This window comes from Aspergillus mulundensis, assembly GCF_003369625.1.
Source record: "Aspergillus mulundensis strain DSM 5745 chromosome Unknown scaffold_10, whole genome shotgun sequence".
NCBI lineage: Eukaryota > Fungi > Ascomycota > Eurotiomycetes > Eurotiales > Aspergillaceae > Aspergillus > Aspergillus mulundensis.
In genome coordinates this window covers 515299-531463 of record NW_020797898.1, presented here as the reverse complement: position 1 = coordinate 531463, position 16165 = coordinate 515299, and the positions used below count along the sequence as shown (strand labels likewise).

Below are 16165 nucleotides of genomic sequence, written 5' to 3'. Positions count from 1 at the left end.
ATTCACGACTTGACATCCTTTCATTCCGAGATACAATGAGACACATGGAAAATTCCGCTTACAAGAAATGTTCCGCGACTCGGCGAACACATCGCAATCCATTGGAATAGCTAGTAATTAATCACAAGCCAAGCATACTCACACGTCTTTTCAAACGTCATGGTAAGCTGCCATTCACTCTCCAGCGCTGGCGGCGAGTCAAATGAATAGCTCGAGTAAGCCCCAACTGTCCCGGTGCTACTCGCCGGCGACCCAGCCAGCGTAGGTGGGTTCGATGGGGGCTCAGTGAGAAGGACAGCGCCCTTGGCCGTTTTAGAGGTGTCAGTGCGTGCCCAGAAGGGGAGTCGGTCCAGGGGATGCTTAAGGTTGATTGTAATCGGATCGTTCGATTTATCTGCAGGCCAGTCACGCTCCGTCTTCAGGTCAATCGCAACCGCCCTCTTGAGTGCGGTCGGGGCTGCATTCGCGAGATCTTGGGTCGTCCATTCCGTCGCTGCCTTCGTGGCATTTTGCTCTAGGGCGCCGCCGCCACCAAAGCCCGTGTACTTGAGATGGAGCACGACGTCGCTGATGGTCCTGTAGTCGAATTGGCGGAGCTCCTTTGGTAGGGAAATCCGCCAGGTGGAGATGGCTCCCGCGCCCTCGAAGGGGCCGTAGCGGTCGCTTCCGGTTCCCTGGAAGTCGAAGAGGCCTGTGTCCTGGCTGCCCTTGCTGATGGCCACGGACGTTATCGGGATACGGTCTGTCTTGAAGGCGTTCTCTTTCTGCTTCGCATAGTCGGTCCCGTCGGTGGAGATGCGGTATTTATGTTTCATAAGGCTCAGCGTGCAAGTGACCGAGTTCAGGGGCCCGGTAGCACAGGTTATTGACACTGCGACAGAGGCGATGCGCCGGCAATAGTGACCGGGGAAATCCATGTCGAAGAGGACCTCGGGGACCTCAAAGTCCACTTCGCCGGTTCCGTGGAGGGTCAAGAGCTGCAGCGGGTTGATGTCGCGCAGAGACACGTCCTTGGTAATCTCGAAATCGTGGGTCTGGACGTCCAGATAGGATGACTGCATCCGCTTAAGATCAAGGTACAGCGCCTCCCCCGACAGCTGACCGTCGCGTGAAATCTCCCAGTAGGAGGATGAAGGGGTGCTCGAGTCGGAAAGGACATTGCCACTGGTTGTCTCGGAGCGCAATGCCAGCTCAAACGACATGGCCCGCCGAGCGCTCTTTGACATCTCCGTTGCCATCGTATAGGTGCGATGAAACAGAGTGCCCATGGTATTATCCAAGAGAGCGTAGAGCTCCTCTCCAGTGTACTTGGATTGCAGCCACTCGTATTGTGCGACCGCATTCTCATATTCCTGTTGCTGCGCCTTGATTTCAGCATCACAGGTTATGACTTGCGCGTCCAGCTGTTTCATCTCTTTGTCCAGTCGAACCAACTCTCGCCCGCACGTATTCGCTTCCAACCGACGCTCCTGCAGGTTGCGGGTGGCCGCCCCGATCCTGGCTGCTTGTGCACTTTCAGCTGTCAGGCGCTCGATTGCGCTTTCGGCCAACTGGACTGTGGCAAGCATCACATGCGACACCTGTGCCCCTCCAAAAGATATGTCCACGCCAACTCCGAACGGCTGGGCCTTGGTGCTGACGTCTGGTACTGCTTGTACAATCTCGGCTCCTTGTTTAGTGTTGCTCACTCGCTGGATGCTGTCCGTAGCTTGCTCTGCTAGGTCAATTTCCAATTTCTCGTGAGGAGACATCGGGATCTTATCGTTGCTAGCACCGCCGCTGACGGGCTTGTCGATTGTCTGCGGAATATCCTGCCACGTCCCACCTGGCTGGGGGGCCTCCTTCTTGTCGCCTGTCAGGGCCAAGTAATATCGAAGACGCATCTCCACCTCGCCTCGCTCTTCTTGTTGCACCTCTCTTGCTCTCTGGAGTTCCCCCCTGCGAAGTTGCGCGGTTCGCACGGTCAGCTCAAGGACGATGTTTTGGTGCCGTAGCTGGAGGCTTGAAAGCGCCTCGGCATCCCTTTTCTCCTTGAATTGCAGCAGTTTCTCTCCAGTGTCCTTCAATTCACTCACCAGCTCAAGCGCCAGTTGAATAAGATAGCTGAACCTGTACCGCGGCATCGGGCTACCTAAGTCACTTAGGAGACCGGCGATTCCTTCTGCACCTCCCCTCAGAGCACGCTGCAGGGCACCGTAGTCGATAGGGGGCTCCCAGATGGCAAGGCTGCGCTTTCTGCCGTCAATATCCATTCCGTTTCGAATTTTGTACAAGCGGTCCTGAATCCTGTTGTAGAGCGCAGCCACATTTGGATTCCCAGGCACACAGAAGTACGTCGTCCTGATATAACTGGTGGCCTGACTGTCCTTCTGAATACCCGCCGTCCCGCGACTCCCTGGTTCGACGTAGAACGGAAATTCAAGCTCCATATCGACAGTTGCGTTGCCCTGGGCGTCAAGTGGGCTGAGCTGTTCAAAGGTCTTTGCTGCTCGCTTCCCCAACTGCGGAACTTCTACCGGCTGCGGCCCAAATACATGAGATGCTTCGACATACATCTGCGTAGCCAGTGGAATACTCTCGAGGGTATCCTGTCGAAAGTATTGATCACCCATGGCGACTAGCAACTCGATGTATTTCGTCGCAAACCGTTTCATGTAGACAACGGGGTTTGCTCGGGCGGCGGCATGGACACTCCGTCCGCTCTCTAGCCAGGCATTAACAGACTGTTGTTGATTCACACGAACACAGTCTTCTCGGAACGGAGGGAATGACCAGCAGCGCCCAATGTCATCGCCGCCGATACTGGGGTCGAAGACCAATCGGGCTATCTTGAGCGCCAAATCAAACTGCTGGGCAGCCATCAGGCGCTCAATGATAAGAGACGGCAAATGGTATCCCAGCTCCCAGCTGTAGATGGCAAACGGAGTGGCGGTTTCGTTGTAGTGAGTTGCGCTGCTTTCTGTCCATTTCCCAAAGACATCCTCATGCGGATCATCATTCTGGGCATGCTTGACGTTATCAAGGACATGGAAAATGCCTTCCAAGTCATCCTCCTCCTTGGCGGCAGCAGTCAGCTGCGGAGTGATGACATTGTAAAACTTCAAGACTTGGGCGGGGCGCACTCCATCGTAAGTGTCAGGAAATTCCAGGGTCTTCCTGATGTACTGCCTGTTGCACTCGGGCGAAGACACTTCGACTGTCAGGACTGGCGCTGCACGAGTATATTTATCATCGAATGGCGCCATGTAAGGGTGGAATGACAATGGCCACTCCACAATGCAACCCGGTCCGGCACCAGTTGCAACGCCGAATACCCAAAAAGCGACCTTGCATCCCCCCTCAGTCCACATGGCATGCGTGTCAAAAGTGCCCTCTGGACTAGAATACTCCGCCTGGTAACGGTGAAAAACTGTTTTGTCTGTCACAAAGGGATCAAACGCTTTTCCAGGCCCTTCGTCGACCGTTAGAGGCGGCCCACACAAGAAAGGTTTGGCCAACGTGTTCTGACTATTCTCGACCAGGACCAATTGTTGGTCCCTGATCTTGAACGCGCCCAAGATATCATATGTCAGAATTCTGCCGTCGAACTTCACCCGCTCTACCCTAACTGTCAAGGGTTGATCTGGGTCAGTCCAAAACTTGAAGTTAGTGACATCCGAACGGTAGCGGGGATCCTCGGCTGTGTCTATTGCGGCGTAAATGACCTGGGGAGCCACTGCGCGCGGAGACCATTTGCCATTCTTTAGTTTGATGTAACTCATCCGTATCTCCCAGTGGCGAATGGGTCGTACCTCGGAAAGATGCTTTGTTCGGTAGTCTTCGAATGTGGTTTTGTCGTCTTCGGACTTCGGTTCCGGGGATGTTTGTGAGGAAGTGATCTCAGGCAAAAACACGTACAGTTCGCCGGAGTACGTCGTGGGGACCAGGTATGAGCCGGAGGTTGGCAGCCGGTTACCATCCGCATCGACATCGCAACTGGGAATATCCGCACCGACCTTACTCCACGCAGTCCAAACGCATTGTTTGGTACTTTCCGGTGGCCTCGTTACCGTTCTATAGTAGAAGCTCGGAGGTAAGGTACGGGTGCGTGCGAATATATGTGCTGTCCGGGGTGATGTGCCTGCGTCATCCCTCCAAACGTTCCAGGGAAGGTGGTATGTCTCAACACGGAGATTCGAGATGTCATCAATGCTATGAACGTATTCCTTGATCATGTCGTTGATCGTCTTTTCATCTAGCTTGCTCTGCATGATCTTCGATTCCAATGCTTGGAATTGCTCGGTCTTGTCGTCTCGCAGCGTGGGGTCGACCCAGTTTTCGGGGTACCAGAATGCCGTCCGATCTGCCTCCCAGAGTCGATAACGGTAGATGTAGTCCAACATGGACCGATCTAGACTCTCTGGCTTCTCCGGGCGGACACTGTCAAGTCCGAGAGTGCACCGCTGTACAAACAGCTGTACAGACGTGATTGCCTGCTTGAGCCGTGTGGTCTCCAGCTCCGGCCCCATCTGCACGTCGATCAGAAAGTGGCCATAGAGTTCATCAGGCACAGTGACATTGTTCTTTTTTGCGTAGTCAGTTCCGAGCAGACAGTGAGTGAGCGCCGTTCGCTGGCCGGTCCGGATCCGATCATTCGCTTCTCTAAGCGCACTCTTGCCTTGATCATCGCTTGATCTTCTGCGCGTGCGTTTGTTTTGGATAGCCAAGCGGAGAGTAGCCGCGTTTTTAAAGTCATTCTCGACGATGGAAGTCCAGGCGGGCCGTGCCATGGTGAAAAGATCCTTCTGAGTAAGGCTGGGTAGGCCCAGTTCTCTGCTGAACAGCATTGCCGCTCGCATCTCGCCCAGCACGCTGACTTCTTGAAACAACTCCACAATCTCGGATGGCTCGTTTTCGGGATACTTTGCTTCCAGGTAGTCTCTGCAACTCTCAATGGTCCATCCGGTGGCCTGTGAGATGTTGTCTGCAAGCAGATTGCCGAGGACAGCCTGCTCTTCTTCGGAGTTTGGGGCCTTTTGGGAGCAAAGCCATTCAAAGAGGCCGACAAGAGACAGAGTCGCACCATTGTTCAGAAAGTCCTCTCGGAGAACAAGCCAAGTATCCAAATCCCAGATGTCCTTCAGGCCGAGGTCGTTGAAGTCCAGTCTCTGCTCGCCGCGGCTGGCCATCAGCTCCTGGAAGACGGCTGCAAACTCGACTTCAGACGCGTGCAGTCGGAAGCTGTCGACCACAATCGAGGCCCGCATCAGCTCAACAATGACCTGACCAGATTGGAGGACCAGAAGCTCCTCGATGAGGAGACTCCGATCGAACGCCGCAGGCTTGCTAGCCCCTGTCTCTGCAGCTTGCCATTTCAAATCTTCCTTGCTCCCAGGGTAGCTCAGCCTGTACCATCGATCTCCAACGAGCGGATTAGTTTGAGCAAACCAGCGTGGCCCCTGTTGGCCCTGGTCCGTTGCCCACTCTTTAAATTCGAGCGTGGCCTCGTCCAGAGTGCACCCTTGCGGTTGATTGGCAACGGCGGATAAGATGAAGTACCTTCCAGTTGCCGGGGCGCGGATATAAGCAGAGAATTCTCCGGTTGACGATTTGTTTCCGGGAATCGCTGCTTTGGGCGGTCGGCCACGAGAAGTGACTGCAGGGTTGAGGTCGCTCGGTTGGGCCAGCTGAAGAAGGACGTCCATTCCCGAAAGGGTTTCCGAGGAACCAGGCTCATCAGCCAACAAAAGCGTCTCCTTTGGTATCCGGATCAGCTGGGTAAGCGCGAATTTGAGTAATGCCAGGCTGAGATTGGGCAAGAACGGCTGCAAAGATTTCAGCACTGCCTGGCACTGCTTCTCTCTATACTGCGCGGGGAGGAATGCGTTCAGAAAGACCCGAGTCCTTGCCTCGGACGAGTCTGCAGCACATATCTTATTGCAGAGGTCCGTGGCGGTGCCGCTACCTAGGATCGCAGACAGCTGGTTCACGAACTCCATTGCTTCGCCGCCGTCCATGTCGTGTAGTTCTGAATTTTGGATAAATTCGAGAACCACGCTTCTGCCTTCACGGTCGTCTATCAAAGAATCAAGGAGGTCAGGCAAAGCATTCTCATCGGACAGCTTGCGTTCTCCATCATGCAAGGCCTGGTCATCTAGGCTAGCGCGGACCGCTTGTGCTATCCGTAGGTTGTTTGGGACGCTAGGTTGACATTTCGAATCAGTCGCGCTGGGGATACGGTTAATCAAGAATAAAAGACGATCAAGCGTCCAGGACTGAGCTGCTCCTTGCATGGGCGGATATCTTTGCACTATCTTCAACGTGGTCTGGGGATCGTTGAATATGCTTTGTCCGTCGGGGAATAGATTTAGGAAAGAGGCGTAAAGCTGGGGCAAGATCTTTAGCTGCCTGCACAAGGTTGAAATCCGATATAGGGCGGAGATGTTGGCTAAGGAAAGATCCACAGGTATGGGTAAACCCAGAAATTCGGTAATTGCCTTGAATTCATCGCCGGATATCTCCAGCGCCATCAAAACTGCTGAAAGACGATCGTCACCGAGACTAGAACGGGACCTCCGGAATATGGCCTCACGCTCCTCATCAGTAAGTGTCCCCTTGGGAAATAACTGGGCGAAGAGCGAGTTCGGACCATGCGTATTTATGTCCCCCCAGAAAGGCTGAAGGTCAGTCGCAGAGAGCTTAAGAAGACCTGTCAGCTCCTTCACCGCAGCCAAATTGTCCAGAAGTCGCAGTCCGATTGTCTTCCCAGTGACATTGAACGGCTTTCCGTCTAGGGTCGCCAGGGTAAATATGACGGCGTCTAACTCCTCAATCGGCCACTGCAATTTGTACCAAATGCGTATGAACTCCTGCAGCCTAGCACAATCGCACAATTCGAGGGGCTTAGCGTCCCCCACGTGGAGGCGCATAGACCCCAGCAGCTTGCTAGCTGGAGGGGCTAACCCCCCGTCGTCTGTTTGAATTGCGATGGTCAATCGATTATCGAAGTAACGAGTTCGAAGCACCGCCAGGAGATCTTGCAGCGACAGACCGCTGAGCGGGAGGAGCACGTCTTTAATCTTCTGGAGTGCCTCCAGCATAGCATCATTAGTGTCGAACCCCCACCAACTGCTGTCGGGCGTTTTTCGCCCAATGACCTTATAATACTCGCTGTCGCTCAGGCTCTTCCCCATGAGGTCCTCGGTAAGTTCCTTGGAGTAGAAGCTTTCCCGGGCAGCTGCCACAACGTCCTCATGCTGCAAGTTCAGCACCTCTGCAGACCGAGCATGCACCAGCGCCTCTTGTACTAGGGGAACCAATTTTGCGTCCTTCGTAATGGGAAAAGGCGACTGGAAGACAGACAGCAGTTTCAATCGCGATGTGCCTAGAGCTGTGAGGTATGACCGGATGCTATGAATAGCCTGGTTGTATGGAAAGACATGCACTGGAACAATGCAATCTTGCACAATGTCGCTGTAGACCGAGAAATTGGTATTGTGCGGCTGAAGTAGGTAGTCTTCGTCCTTGTCGTCTTCCTCTGCATCAATTGGTGGAACTTGCGGCTGATGATCTGTGCCTTTCTCGATGTTCCATACTGCCGATTCCAGCACCTCATTGACCAAGTCAACGTACGGCACCAGTACGTTTGTGTTGGCGCACGAGAGCTGGAGTTGCGATAGATCGGCTCGGCGCTTGAGGAGCTCATCCAGCAATGACGAGTCACTCGCCTTCCCGTCAACGATAGCATTGTTGAGTTTCAAAGTTTGCAGCAAGTCGGCAAAAAAGGCCGCAGGGGACATTATAGACGCGCAGTCTTCACACCCCATGGCGTCAACGCCAAACAAGGTACTGAGGTTTATCTCCGTGCCTCCAGTGAGTGGTTCGGTTTGCAGTGGTGCCACAGAAGCAACTCTGACATCCCTGTTGCTACCGGTACCACGCAGCGCAAGCGCCTTGGTCCAAAGATCGTCGCTCCTCGAGACAATGTAGCGCGAGTGATTGTAGATACGTTCCGCTCGCTCCAGCGGCACGCCCTTGTTGACTATCAAGGCGGTTGCATCGTCCCTCTTACTGGCGATGTCTTCAGCCGAGCCAAATCCGCATCGAAGCAGCGCACCAATGTCCTCCGGCTCGTTAACCAACGCTTGCAACCGCTGCAACTTGAACAAAAAGCGGGTGGCGTCCTGTCGCAGCGCTGATGGCGCATCGGCTACCGGGGGTTTATCGGTGATCGCATCAGCGCCATCCTCGCCAGTAGCCAGAAGCGCGCGAAGGGAGCCCGTGCGAAAGTCGAACCCGAAAGAATCTGCGGCAATTTGTAGGATTGAGAGCACAAGATCTTTGCATCCCTCAGGTACTGGTATTTTCCCAGCCGAAATCAATCCACGGATGACGGACATGGGCTCTTGGGCAAACAGCTGCTCGCGCAGGCGAAGCCAAGGTGATTCTCCACCACGGGGGGCGTTGTAACTTGCCGCCGGGATACGGATGGTATACTCTGCTAGGACTTGGCGTGTCGGGCTGGGCTCTGCGAGCAGCGCCTCGGTGACGGTCGGATGGCACAGGACGAATTTTGTGATCACAGCCGACGAGTCGCTGAGACAGTAGACCCATCCGAGTAGGTCAACTTTAGCGAGATCCTGACTGACGACATCGGGATCAGCCTTGAGTGTTGCAAGAGTCGGCTCGACAGAGCGGTCGCTGGCGAGTTTGTCCTTCAAGCGAGCGGCCAGGTCGCTTTCCTCGCCCAGCAACTTCGGTAATATCTCATTGGAAAGGAGATTAAGATCCGAATTGGACAGCAAGTTTCCGGGTGGCTGGAATATCGATGAATAAGCGATCGTAGGAGTGAGATCTGATGACTGAGAATGGTTGCGAAAGGGAAAGGAGCGTCGCTCGAAGCAGGAGGGACGGAGCACGCACCATGTTTGCAACTGCTGCAAACCAGATCTATGGCTTGTATAGTCCCAATTGGCAAAGACAATTAGGTATGCTGCACATAAAAAAGCCAAAGAGCGTTCACCTTGTAGCAGTTTCAAATACCTGGCTTTTAGGATCAAGACTTCTCTCATGGGGCCCTAGACGTCAGCGAGTCCTGATGCTCCGTCATACCCCCATAACCAGGCCATATAACCTTAAAGCACACCCGCCGCCATCCGAAAAGTGTCTTCGAGTTATGGCTCCATCAGTTAGGCTCAAGCTCCCTGTGGAAAATGCCGACGCGTGTTCTGCCCACCACATACGTTCCAAGGTAGCGTAGCAGGACCCTCGGCCGACCTAATCGCTCAACGTGAAGAGAAAATGTAGCCAATGCTGGGATCCAAAGGCATGATTGTACTGATTGATATAGAGTTACTCTGTGATATCCATGTTATCGAGCAGCTCTTGTATCTCCTGTGCATCCAAAGTACTCCTCAACCATCGGCAGATACCTCCCACACGACAGTCCCCAATTACCACCCGGCATATAGATAAGACCAACATGATGAATGTAAACAGACCTGTAGTGGCACCTTTCCTATCTCGTACCAGAAACACATTCTTTCACAGAAGGGAATTGGATACAAAGTGGTGTCCTACATCATAACAGGTCAAATTCCATTCACTTGGGTACTTGTAGGAATCTCAAAGACTAGGTGGACACTCGTCGAAGCTCCCATAACATCAAGAGCCTATGGTAGCCTAGTCCGCAATGGCAAATCCACACGCATACCCCTCCCCCGTAACCTCGAAAGCGACTCCCTCAGCCAGTTTGGCGGATACGGCCCATACGGCGGCCCCTTCTTTTCACCAGGCATATAAGCAGGCCCGACGCGCCCCTCACTGAACACCTCCTCACTAAACACCTCCCAGACATGATACCGGTACCCTTTCTTCCCGGAAGAATTCAAGCCCGAGCGAAGCTCCATCGTCGAGTTCAAGCGGTGCTCCCGCACAATGTCTCCGTGCTCATCGAGCAACAGCAGCGAGATATACCCCGTCTCAAGCGCTTCGCGATCCGCAACAAACACGTGCGTCACGATACAAGAGTCGTGGTAGCCGCGGTACCAGGTAGCGACGGCTTTCGGCAGGAATTCTTCTTCGGAGTCGTTGGGGTACTTGGCTCGGAGCTCGTGCAGTGCGTCCAAGTCCCTGTTCTCGTTCCCGTAAGGGTATCCGTGGTAGTTTCCATCCCCGTAGTAAATTTCAGGCGCGAGCTTTTCAGACTCAGCAAAAAGCAGATCGCTGAACTCCATAATCCAAGTCATGGCCATCAACTGAAAAAGGGAGCTCTTACAATCCGTGCGGTTTGTAACTTGCTCCGGGTACAGCATTAGCACTGTGTCGAGGTCTGCATTTTCGAGGAGGCTCGCATCATCAAGGACAAGGGCTTCGTGGCCTAGCGCGCCCTTTTCCGTAACCTTGGCGAACAGAGCGCGGTGTTTGTCTTCCAGTGCGGGATCGTAGCATGTCCGAACCCACATGCCCGCATCGTTGTCCAGTGGTAACTGATGTCTGAACCACTCTGGGCGCAGGGGGCGGAGGATTTCGTCAATCTGCGCCGGGGTGGGGGTTCCTGGGTGCGGGATGTAATCTGGGGTTTTTCCGCGGTAGTATGGCTGGGATGGTAGGTGTTTGTTAGCCTGACTGATACGTAGTGTTGGTCGCCAAAATGCAGTTGGTAAAAGGAAACGCTTACCTCTCTGCCATTTCCACTTAGGCTTAGGAACTGGCGGACGAGCCGATGCCGGCGATGGGAGGGTGATTCGTTGGTGGATTCAGCAAGGGGAATATCCCAGTTTGCCTTCATGAGCCTTGAGTCAGCTGGAATGTGTGGACATGAAAAGATCAAGCGGACGCGAAACTCACGAGCATGTAGATATCCAGCGGAGCTTTACCCCATTCTGCGATAGGACGCACGGGGTGCTGATAGTAAACAGAGAGAGGCATGGTACAACTGGATAGAGGAATCGATACTGATCTTAGGTGATGCGGAGGGAAAGGAGGCTGGGGTAGCTAGAGAGAAAAGAATCGAAAGGTTCAAGATGGTGAGAGAAGGAATAAGTGGAAGATATTTTCCAGGCAGGCACGGGGAGCAAACGGACTTCCAATGGGTGGTCAGGGGAGAACACGGCCGTTTATTTGATCGATTAGGTGAAAGGCTAAGCAACATCATGAAAGACACTCCACAACCTATTTCCCAGCCTCAAAAATAATCTTCTGCGACTTCATCTGGTTGAAGTCATCATACGCCTGCAAAGCCTGCGAAAGAGGGCGGATATCGCTCGTCATGAAGCTATCACATAGTTAATACCATCCACCTGACCAGATCGCACAACTACATGATAGGGGAACTTACTCGAGCGCATCCTGCTTCTTCTCCAACAGCTTCAATGCATCCTCAAAGATACTTCTGACAGGACACCTGCCCATCTGAATCTGCAGATTCTTGCCATACGCCTCGTTTCCGGTCCACGGAATCTCACCATTATGCACGCCGACGCTAGAGATCTTACCCCAGGGACGCAGCATATCGAACGCCATCCTGAGAGCATCACTATGCCCGACGACTTCAATGGCGACATCTGCACCGCGTCCGTCTGTGAGTTCCTTGATGCGGCTCTTCAGGCCGTCCGCATCGGTCGCGAAATTCCAGGGCTCAGCTCCCAGACTCTTCGCGAGCTCAAGTCGCGAGGGGACACTGTCAATCGCAATAAGGTGCTTCGGTTTATGCTCCAGCGCAGCGATAAGCGCAAAGATGCCGACCGGCCCGCATCCGAACAGAATGACCGTACTTTCCTTAATCGTAGTCTCGTCAAGCCCACTAAACGCATTCTTCGCCGCAAAGAACCCCGTCGGCAGGATATCCGCCATAAGAACGAGCTTCTTCTCGTCGATGTTCTCCGGCGCAACGACAAGCGTGCTATCCGCCAGCGGGACACGCACGTAATCTGCCTGGGCGCCGTCGAGGATCACCGTCCCGTATAGCTGGCACTTGGCGCATCGGGACGAGGTGTTGTGTCGACAGTAGAAGCAGTCCCCGCAGGAGACTGTAAACGGAGAGACGATCTTGTCGCCTTGCTTGAACTTGGAGACTGCGGACCCGACCGAGGCGATCTCACCGGTGAATTCGTGGCCCATGATGAATTCAGTGCCGGAGGGTTGATGGCCGCGGAAGACGTGGAGCTCACTATGGATATCCGATCAGTCCTCTGCGACCGTGATGAGTTCATGCAATGGGCGGAGCATACCTCCCGCATAATGCCGTGTACCGGACCTTCACGATGACATCGGTCGGATCCTGGATTGCTGGGATGGGACGCTCCTCCAGAGCGACCTTAAGCGGGCCCTTGAAGACGACTGCTTGCATTGTGATGCTTGTTCCTGATGAATTCGACTCCTTGAAGATGATATGGTGATGAAGCTGGAGAGTGGCACGATGAGGGGTCGAGTTTATAGGGACGGCGGCAACTGGACCTCGGTTGGCTGTCCCCAGATTCGTGGATGCGGAGAGGGAAGGTGCGGGGGCTTAAGGTTTGGATTGGCCGATGATCATGGTCGCCGATTTGTGTTCATAGAGGCTGTTTGGCTGAATATCGGTGGTGGTTTGTTGGACATGATGATGGAGGGACATTGCTGCTGTCCACTTGGTGGCTGCAGGGGTGGTTTTGAGATGCAAAGAGTGAAGTCAGGCGCTTCACTATGCATAATATAGGGAATAAAATACGCTTGAATCTCTCAGAACCATGGCGACGACATACGATTTCAAATATCTCAAGGGCAATGGCACTGGATGGGGCAAAGCACGAAGACGGCAAATATATATTTTTTCGTCGAGGAACTTGATAGCACCTCCGCCTAGAGACTGTTCAACGTGATGGAGCCGGACCTGAGAGACGATAAAATGCGGTCTGTGCCTTGGCCTCAGCTCTAAAGCCATAAATCGCGCACTTGGGGTCCCTAACCAGGAGAATCGGGCCTTAATGTAGCTGCTTGTGGTCTAGGCTCTGACTGTACTCCGTATGCGATGTCGGATAGGGCCATTGGTTGGAGCAGCGAACAGGCTTCGTGATGGGGCTGAATTGCTGGCAAGCAACGAGCTGAACCTGGTAGACTGTTCCCTTCAGCTCCTATAAAGACCGACACCTGTTGTCTAACATTCACTTGTACCTGTTATTCCATATACCGGTTGACAAAATGGCGCCAAGCATTGAGGTTTCGTACCCCGCAGCAGCAGCCTCCGACCTTCTCTCCTCCACAAACCTCCCAAAATCCACAATCAACCTCGAGATCCTCGAGATTCCTCCAGAAACCGACCATGACGACTCCTCATCCTCCTCTGACTTGACTCTCGATCATGATCCCCTAGCCACCGAACGCTCCCGCCTCCGCCAGCACCTCGGCCTCGATTCCGCACACTCCCCACAGACACAACCCCTCTTCTTCGTCGAGCGAGTCCCAGACACAAACACAGCGTCGGTATCATGTAACCTCCCAGGATGCACAGCGGGAATCAATCCCGGCGCGCTAAGGTTGGCCCTGAACCCGGGAATGGGCGGAGAGGCCTGGTTTCGGTCGTCTTCCGGTGAGTCCACTACTTCCCATTGCCCCTACACCGGAGACGATGGATCGATGCTAATACGCTCTACGCTGCCGCAGACTACTACCACATCTCCTGCTTCGAGCGCCTCGCCGACTTCACGCAATCCGCATACCTGAACCGCCTTGTCCCGCTGACGCGAAACACATTCAAGCTCCGCGGCTTGAAAGCATCCTCAGTCTCCGACGGCTCATACCTACTACCCGGCGGAGTGGAGCGGCTTATACTCGAATGGAAAGTTCGACGAGGCATGGAGATCGATAAACGCGATGGGGTGTTCAATCCGTCCTACTACGAGCTGGACCCCAGTGTGCGGGCACTGCTGTACGAAGCGGGGTCTCGGGGATATTGGCCAACCGGACGTCCGGCTGGATTGGATATGTTCGAGTACTATACGTTGGCTAGGACGGTTGCCGTGAATGAGGTCGGAAAGGGGAATGAGGAGTGGAATCTGTTCGATGCGTTTCTCGACGATAAAGACGAATGCGGAGGGAGGCACGACTTGAGTGAGATGTTGGGGAGATGGGATAGGGGGATGGTGAGTATCTGCCGCTGCTATTTGGTGTTCTGGGTCAGTGCTAAGGTAACGGGTATAGGTACTCGCGTCCGCTGCGGAGAAGAAAGACCTCGAAGCGCAAGATGTCCTCAGTACGATTGCGATCAGAGCGATCAAGCGACTTTCAACAGTTCCTGTGCCGCAGGTCGGGTATAACAGGATTTGGTCGTAGCATCCGAGATGCCTTGTTTCGTAGGTGAGCTCTCTTCGCGCACTGAGAATAGCGTCGGCGTACGAAGTATCTGCTTTTGGGAAAATAGAACATTAGGAACAGAATATAGATTGTTCGATTGTCTCTGCTCTTATCCCATGATGGTCCGTGGCCCGATGACATGCCCAATCCAAGAATGGGCCAGGTGGATATTCCGCACGAGGGTTCCTCGGCTGTATCCGTGATGGCTTCATATTCGGCGGGAGTCAAGACGCATTGCATTTCTGATTGGATACCCATTGACATATCCATTATCAGGGGAACAGCCGATCGTCCCAATTGTTTCGATCCCCTGATTATTGGCCAAGTGGAGGCACTCCCAAATTACTTCCGAAACAAGATGAATGTCTCTCGACCTTTCTCCTCGGCTTTTCGCACTCTAGAGAGGCCACTGCCTACTCCAAATCCCTCGCGCGACCTGTTGCTTGAATCTCAACAGGTTTATCCTGTGACATTGCCTGTGAATCATTTGCTTAGTTGGGGTTTTATCCCCAGGCGATCGTCCGGGCCGAGACAAACTATCGAACACTACCCCAGAAATTGGTCTTCTGAAACCAATTCACAGGGTCTTAAATCCCCTGTTCGACACAAGTCATCATGATCATGGACTGGCGTCATGGCATTCTTTTCAAGCTTTGGACTAACACAATGTTCAACAAACAGGCCCAGATTGGACTGATTGTCTGTTTCACGTTAACACTAATTCCGTCAGACTGTCATGGAGCGCCGAGGTTTTAGACGCATGTTGACGCCCCCCGATGGACTGAAAATTCGCAGTTCGCCGCTTTTATGAGACCCGTTTCACGGACCCTGAACCCGTATACGCACGCTTCACCATGAGTTCATGGCCGAGGAGGACCATGTGCTCACCCCTTGTGGCTATATAACGCGGACCCTGACCCTGGACAGTCCTCACCCACAACATCAACTCCAGTACTCAAAGCAGAACATCCTACTCCTTATTCCCAGCACCTTTTGAGTTTAACTCATCTGAGCCCACTGCCAAAATGAAGCTCTCCGCCGCCGTCGCCATCTTCCCCCTCCTGGCTCCCGCCCTCGCGGCCCCCAGCGCCAACCTCAGCGAGCGTGACATCGCAACAATCAAGAACGTCCTCGGCGACATCGACACCCAAGTCAACAACCTCGGCAGCGCCATCACCGCCAAGCCCCTCCAAGCCGACTCCATCGTGTCGCAGGCCGACAAGCTCTCCACCACAATCACCTCGGGCACCTCCACCGTAAACGGCCAAGACAAGCTCTCTCAGCTCGACGCCCTGGGTCTCGTCTCACCCACCCAGAAGCTCGCCGACGACACCGACAAGACCATCAAGTCCCTCATCGGCATCAAGTCCAACGTCAACAGCCTCGGCAAGGGCTGTGTGACCCTCCAGTCTCTCCAGAAGCTTGACGATGGCGCCAAGTCCTTGTCGAGCGCGATCGTGAGCAAGGTCCCCAGCGCTCTGGGCGACATCGCGGGCAACCTGGCCGACAGCATTGCCGAGCACATCCAGAAGGGCATCGATGCGTACCAGGGGGCTTGTGACAAGAAGGCTGAGGCTCCCGAACAGCCTGCGGAGACAAAGCCCGCCCCCGCTGCCACCCAGGCTCCTGCTCCCGCTCCCGCTTCCGCTTCCACTGAGAGTGCACAGTCCACCAAGGCTCCTGTCTCCAAGCCCAAGGGCTCGTGCGCTGCTCGCAACTAGACGAAGTTCCCTGAAGGAGGTCCGTCATAGATGAACGGACACTGTTGCACGGAGGGCCCTGGCGGCTGGCTCCGTTGATTCATGATCCTCTAGTGCTTCTACTGAATAGTTAATGTATTACTTGTCTTCGAATTCAA

The 16165-nt window shown here is 54.0% G+C and overlaps 4 protein-coding genes across 4 annotated transcripts; 2 read left to right on the top strand and 2 right to left on the bottom strand.

Annotated features, from left to right (window-relative positions):
* Positions 1 to 110: 110 nt before the first annotated feature.
* Positions 111 to 10908, bottom strand: DSM5745_08583 (uncharacterized protein; the record flags this gene model as incomplete). The annotated part of the gene is made up of 4 exons (XM_026750599.1): positions 111 to 8833; positions 9692 to 10577; positions 10658 to 10762; positions 10828 to 10908. The coding sequence occupies 4 exons, from the start codon at positions 10906 to 10908 to the stop codon at positions 111 to 113; spliced, it is 9795 nt and encodes a 3264-aa protein (XP_026600612.1).
* A 243-nt stretch (positions 10909 to 11151) lies between these two features.
* Positions 11152 to 12328, bottom strand: DSM5745_08582 (alcohol dehydrogenase family protein; the record flags this gene model as incomplete). Its single annotated transcript, XM_026750598.1, has 3 exons — positions 11152 to 11254; positions 11318 to 12148; positions 12210 to 12328. 3 exons carry the CDS (start codon positions 12326 to 12328, stop codon positions 11152 to 11154), a joined length of 1053 nt encoding a protein of 350 aa, XP_026600611.1.
* An 827-nt stretch (positions 12329 to 13155) lies between these two features.
* Positions 13156 to 14286, top strand: DSM5745_08581 (uncharacterized protein; the record flags this gene model as incomplete). Its single annotated transcript, XM_026750597.1, has 3 exons — positions 13156 to 13543; positions 13618 to 14096; positions 14155 to 14286. 3 exons carry the CDS (start codon positions 13156 to 13158, stop codon positions 14284 to 14286), a joined length of 999 nt encoding a protein of 332 aa, XP_026600610.1.
* Positions 14287 to 15332: 1046 nt separating this feature from the next.
* DSM5745_08580 (cell wall mannoprotein 1 family protein) lies at positions 15333 to 16028 on the top strand (the record flags this gene model as incomplete). Its single annotated transcript, XM_026750596.1, has 1 exon — positions 15333 to 16028. One exon carries the CDS (start codon positions 15333 to 15335, stop codon positions 16026 to 16028), a length of 696 nt encoding a protein of 231 aa, XP_026600609.1.
* Between the last annotated feature and the right edge of the window lie 137 nt (positions 16029 to 16165).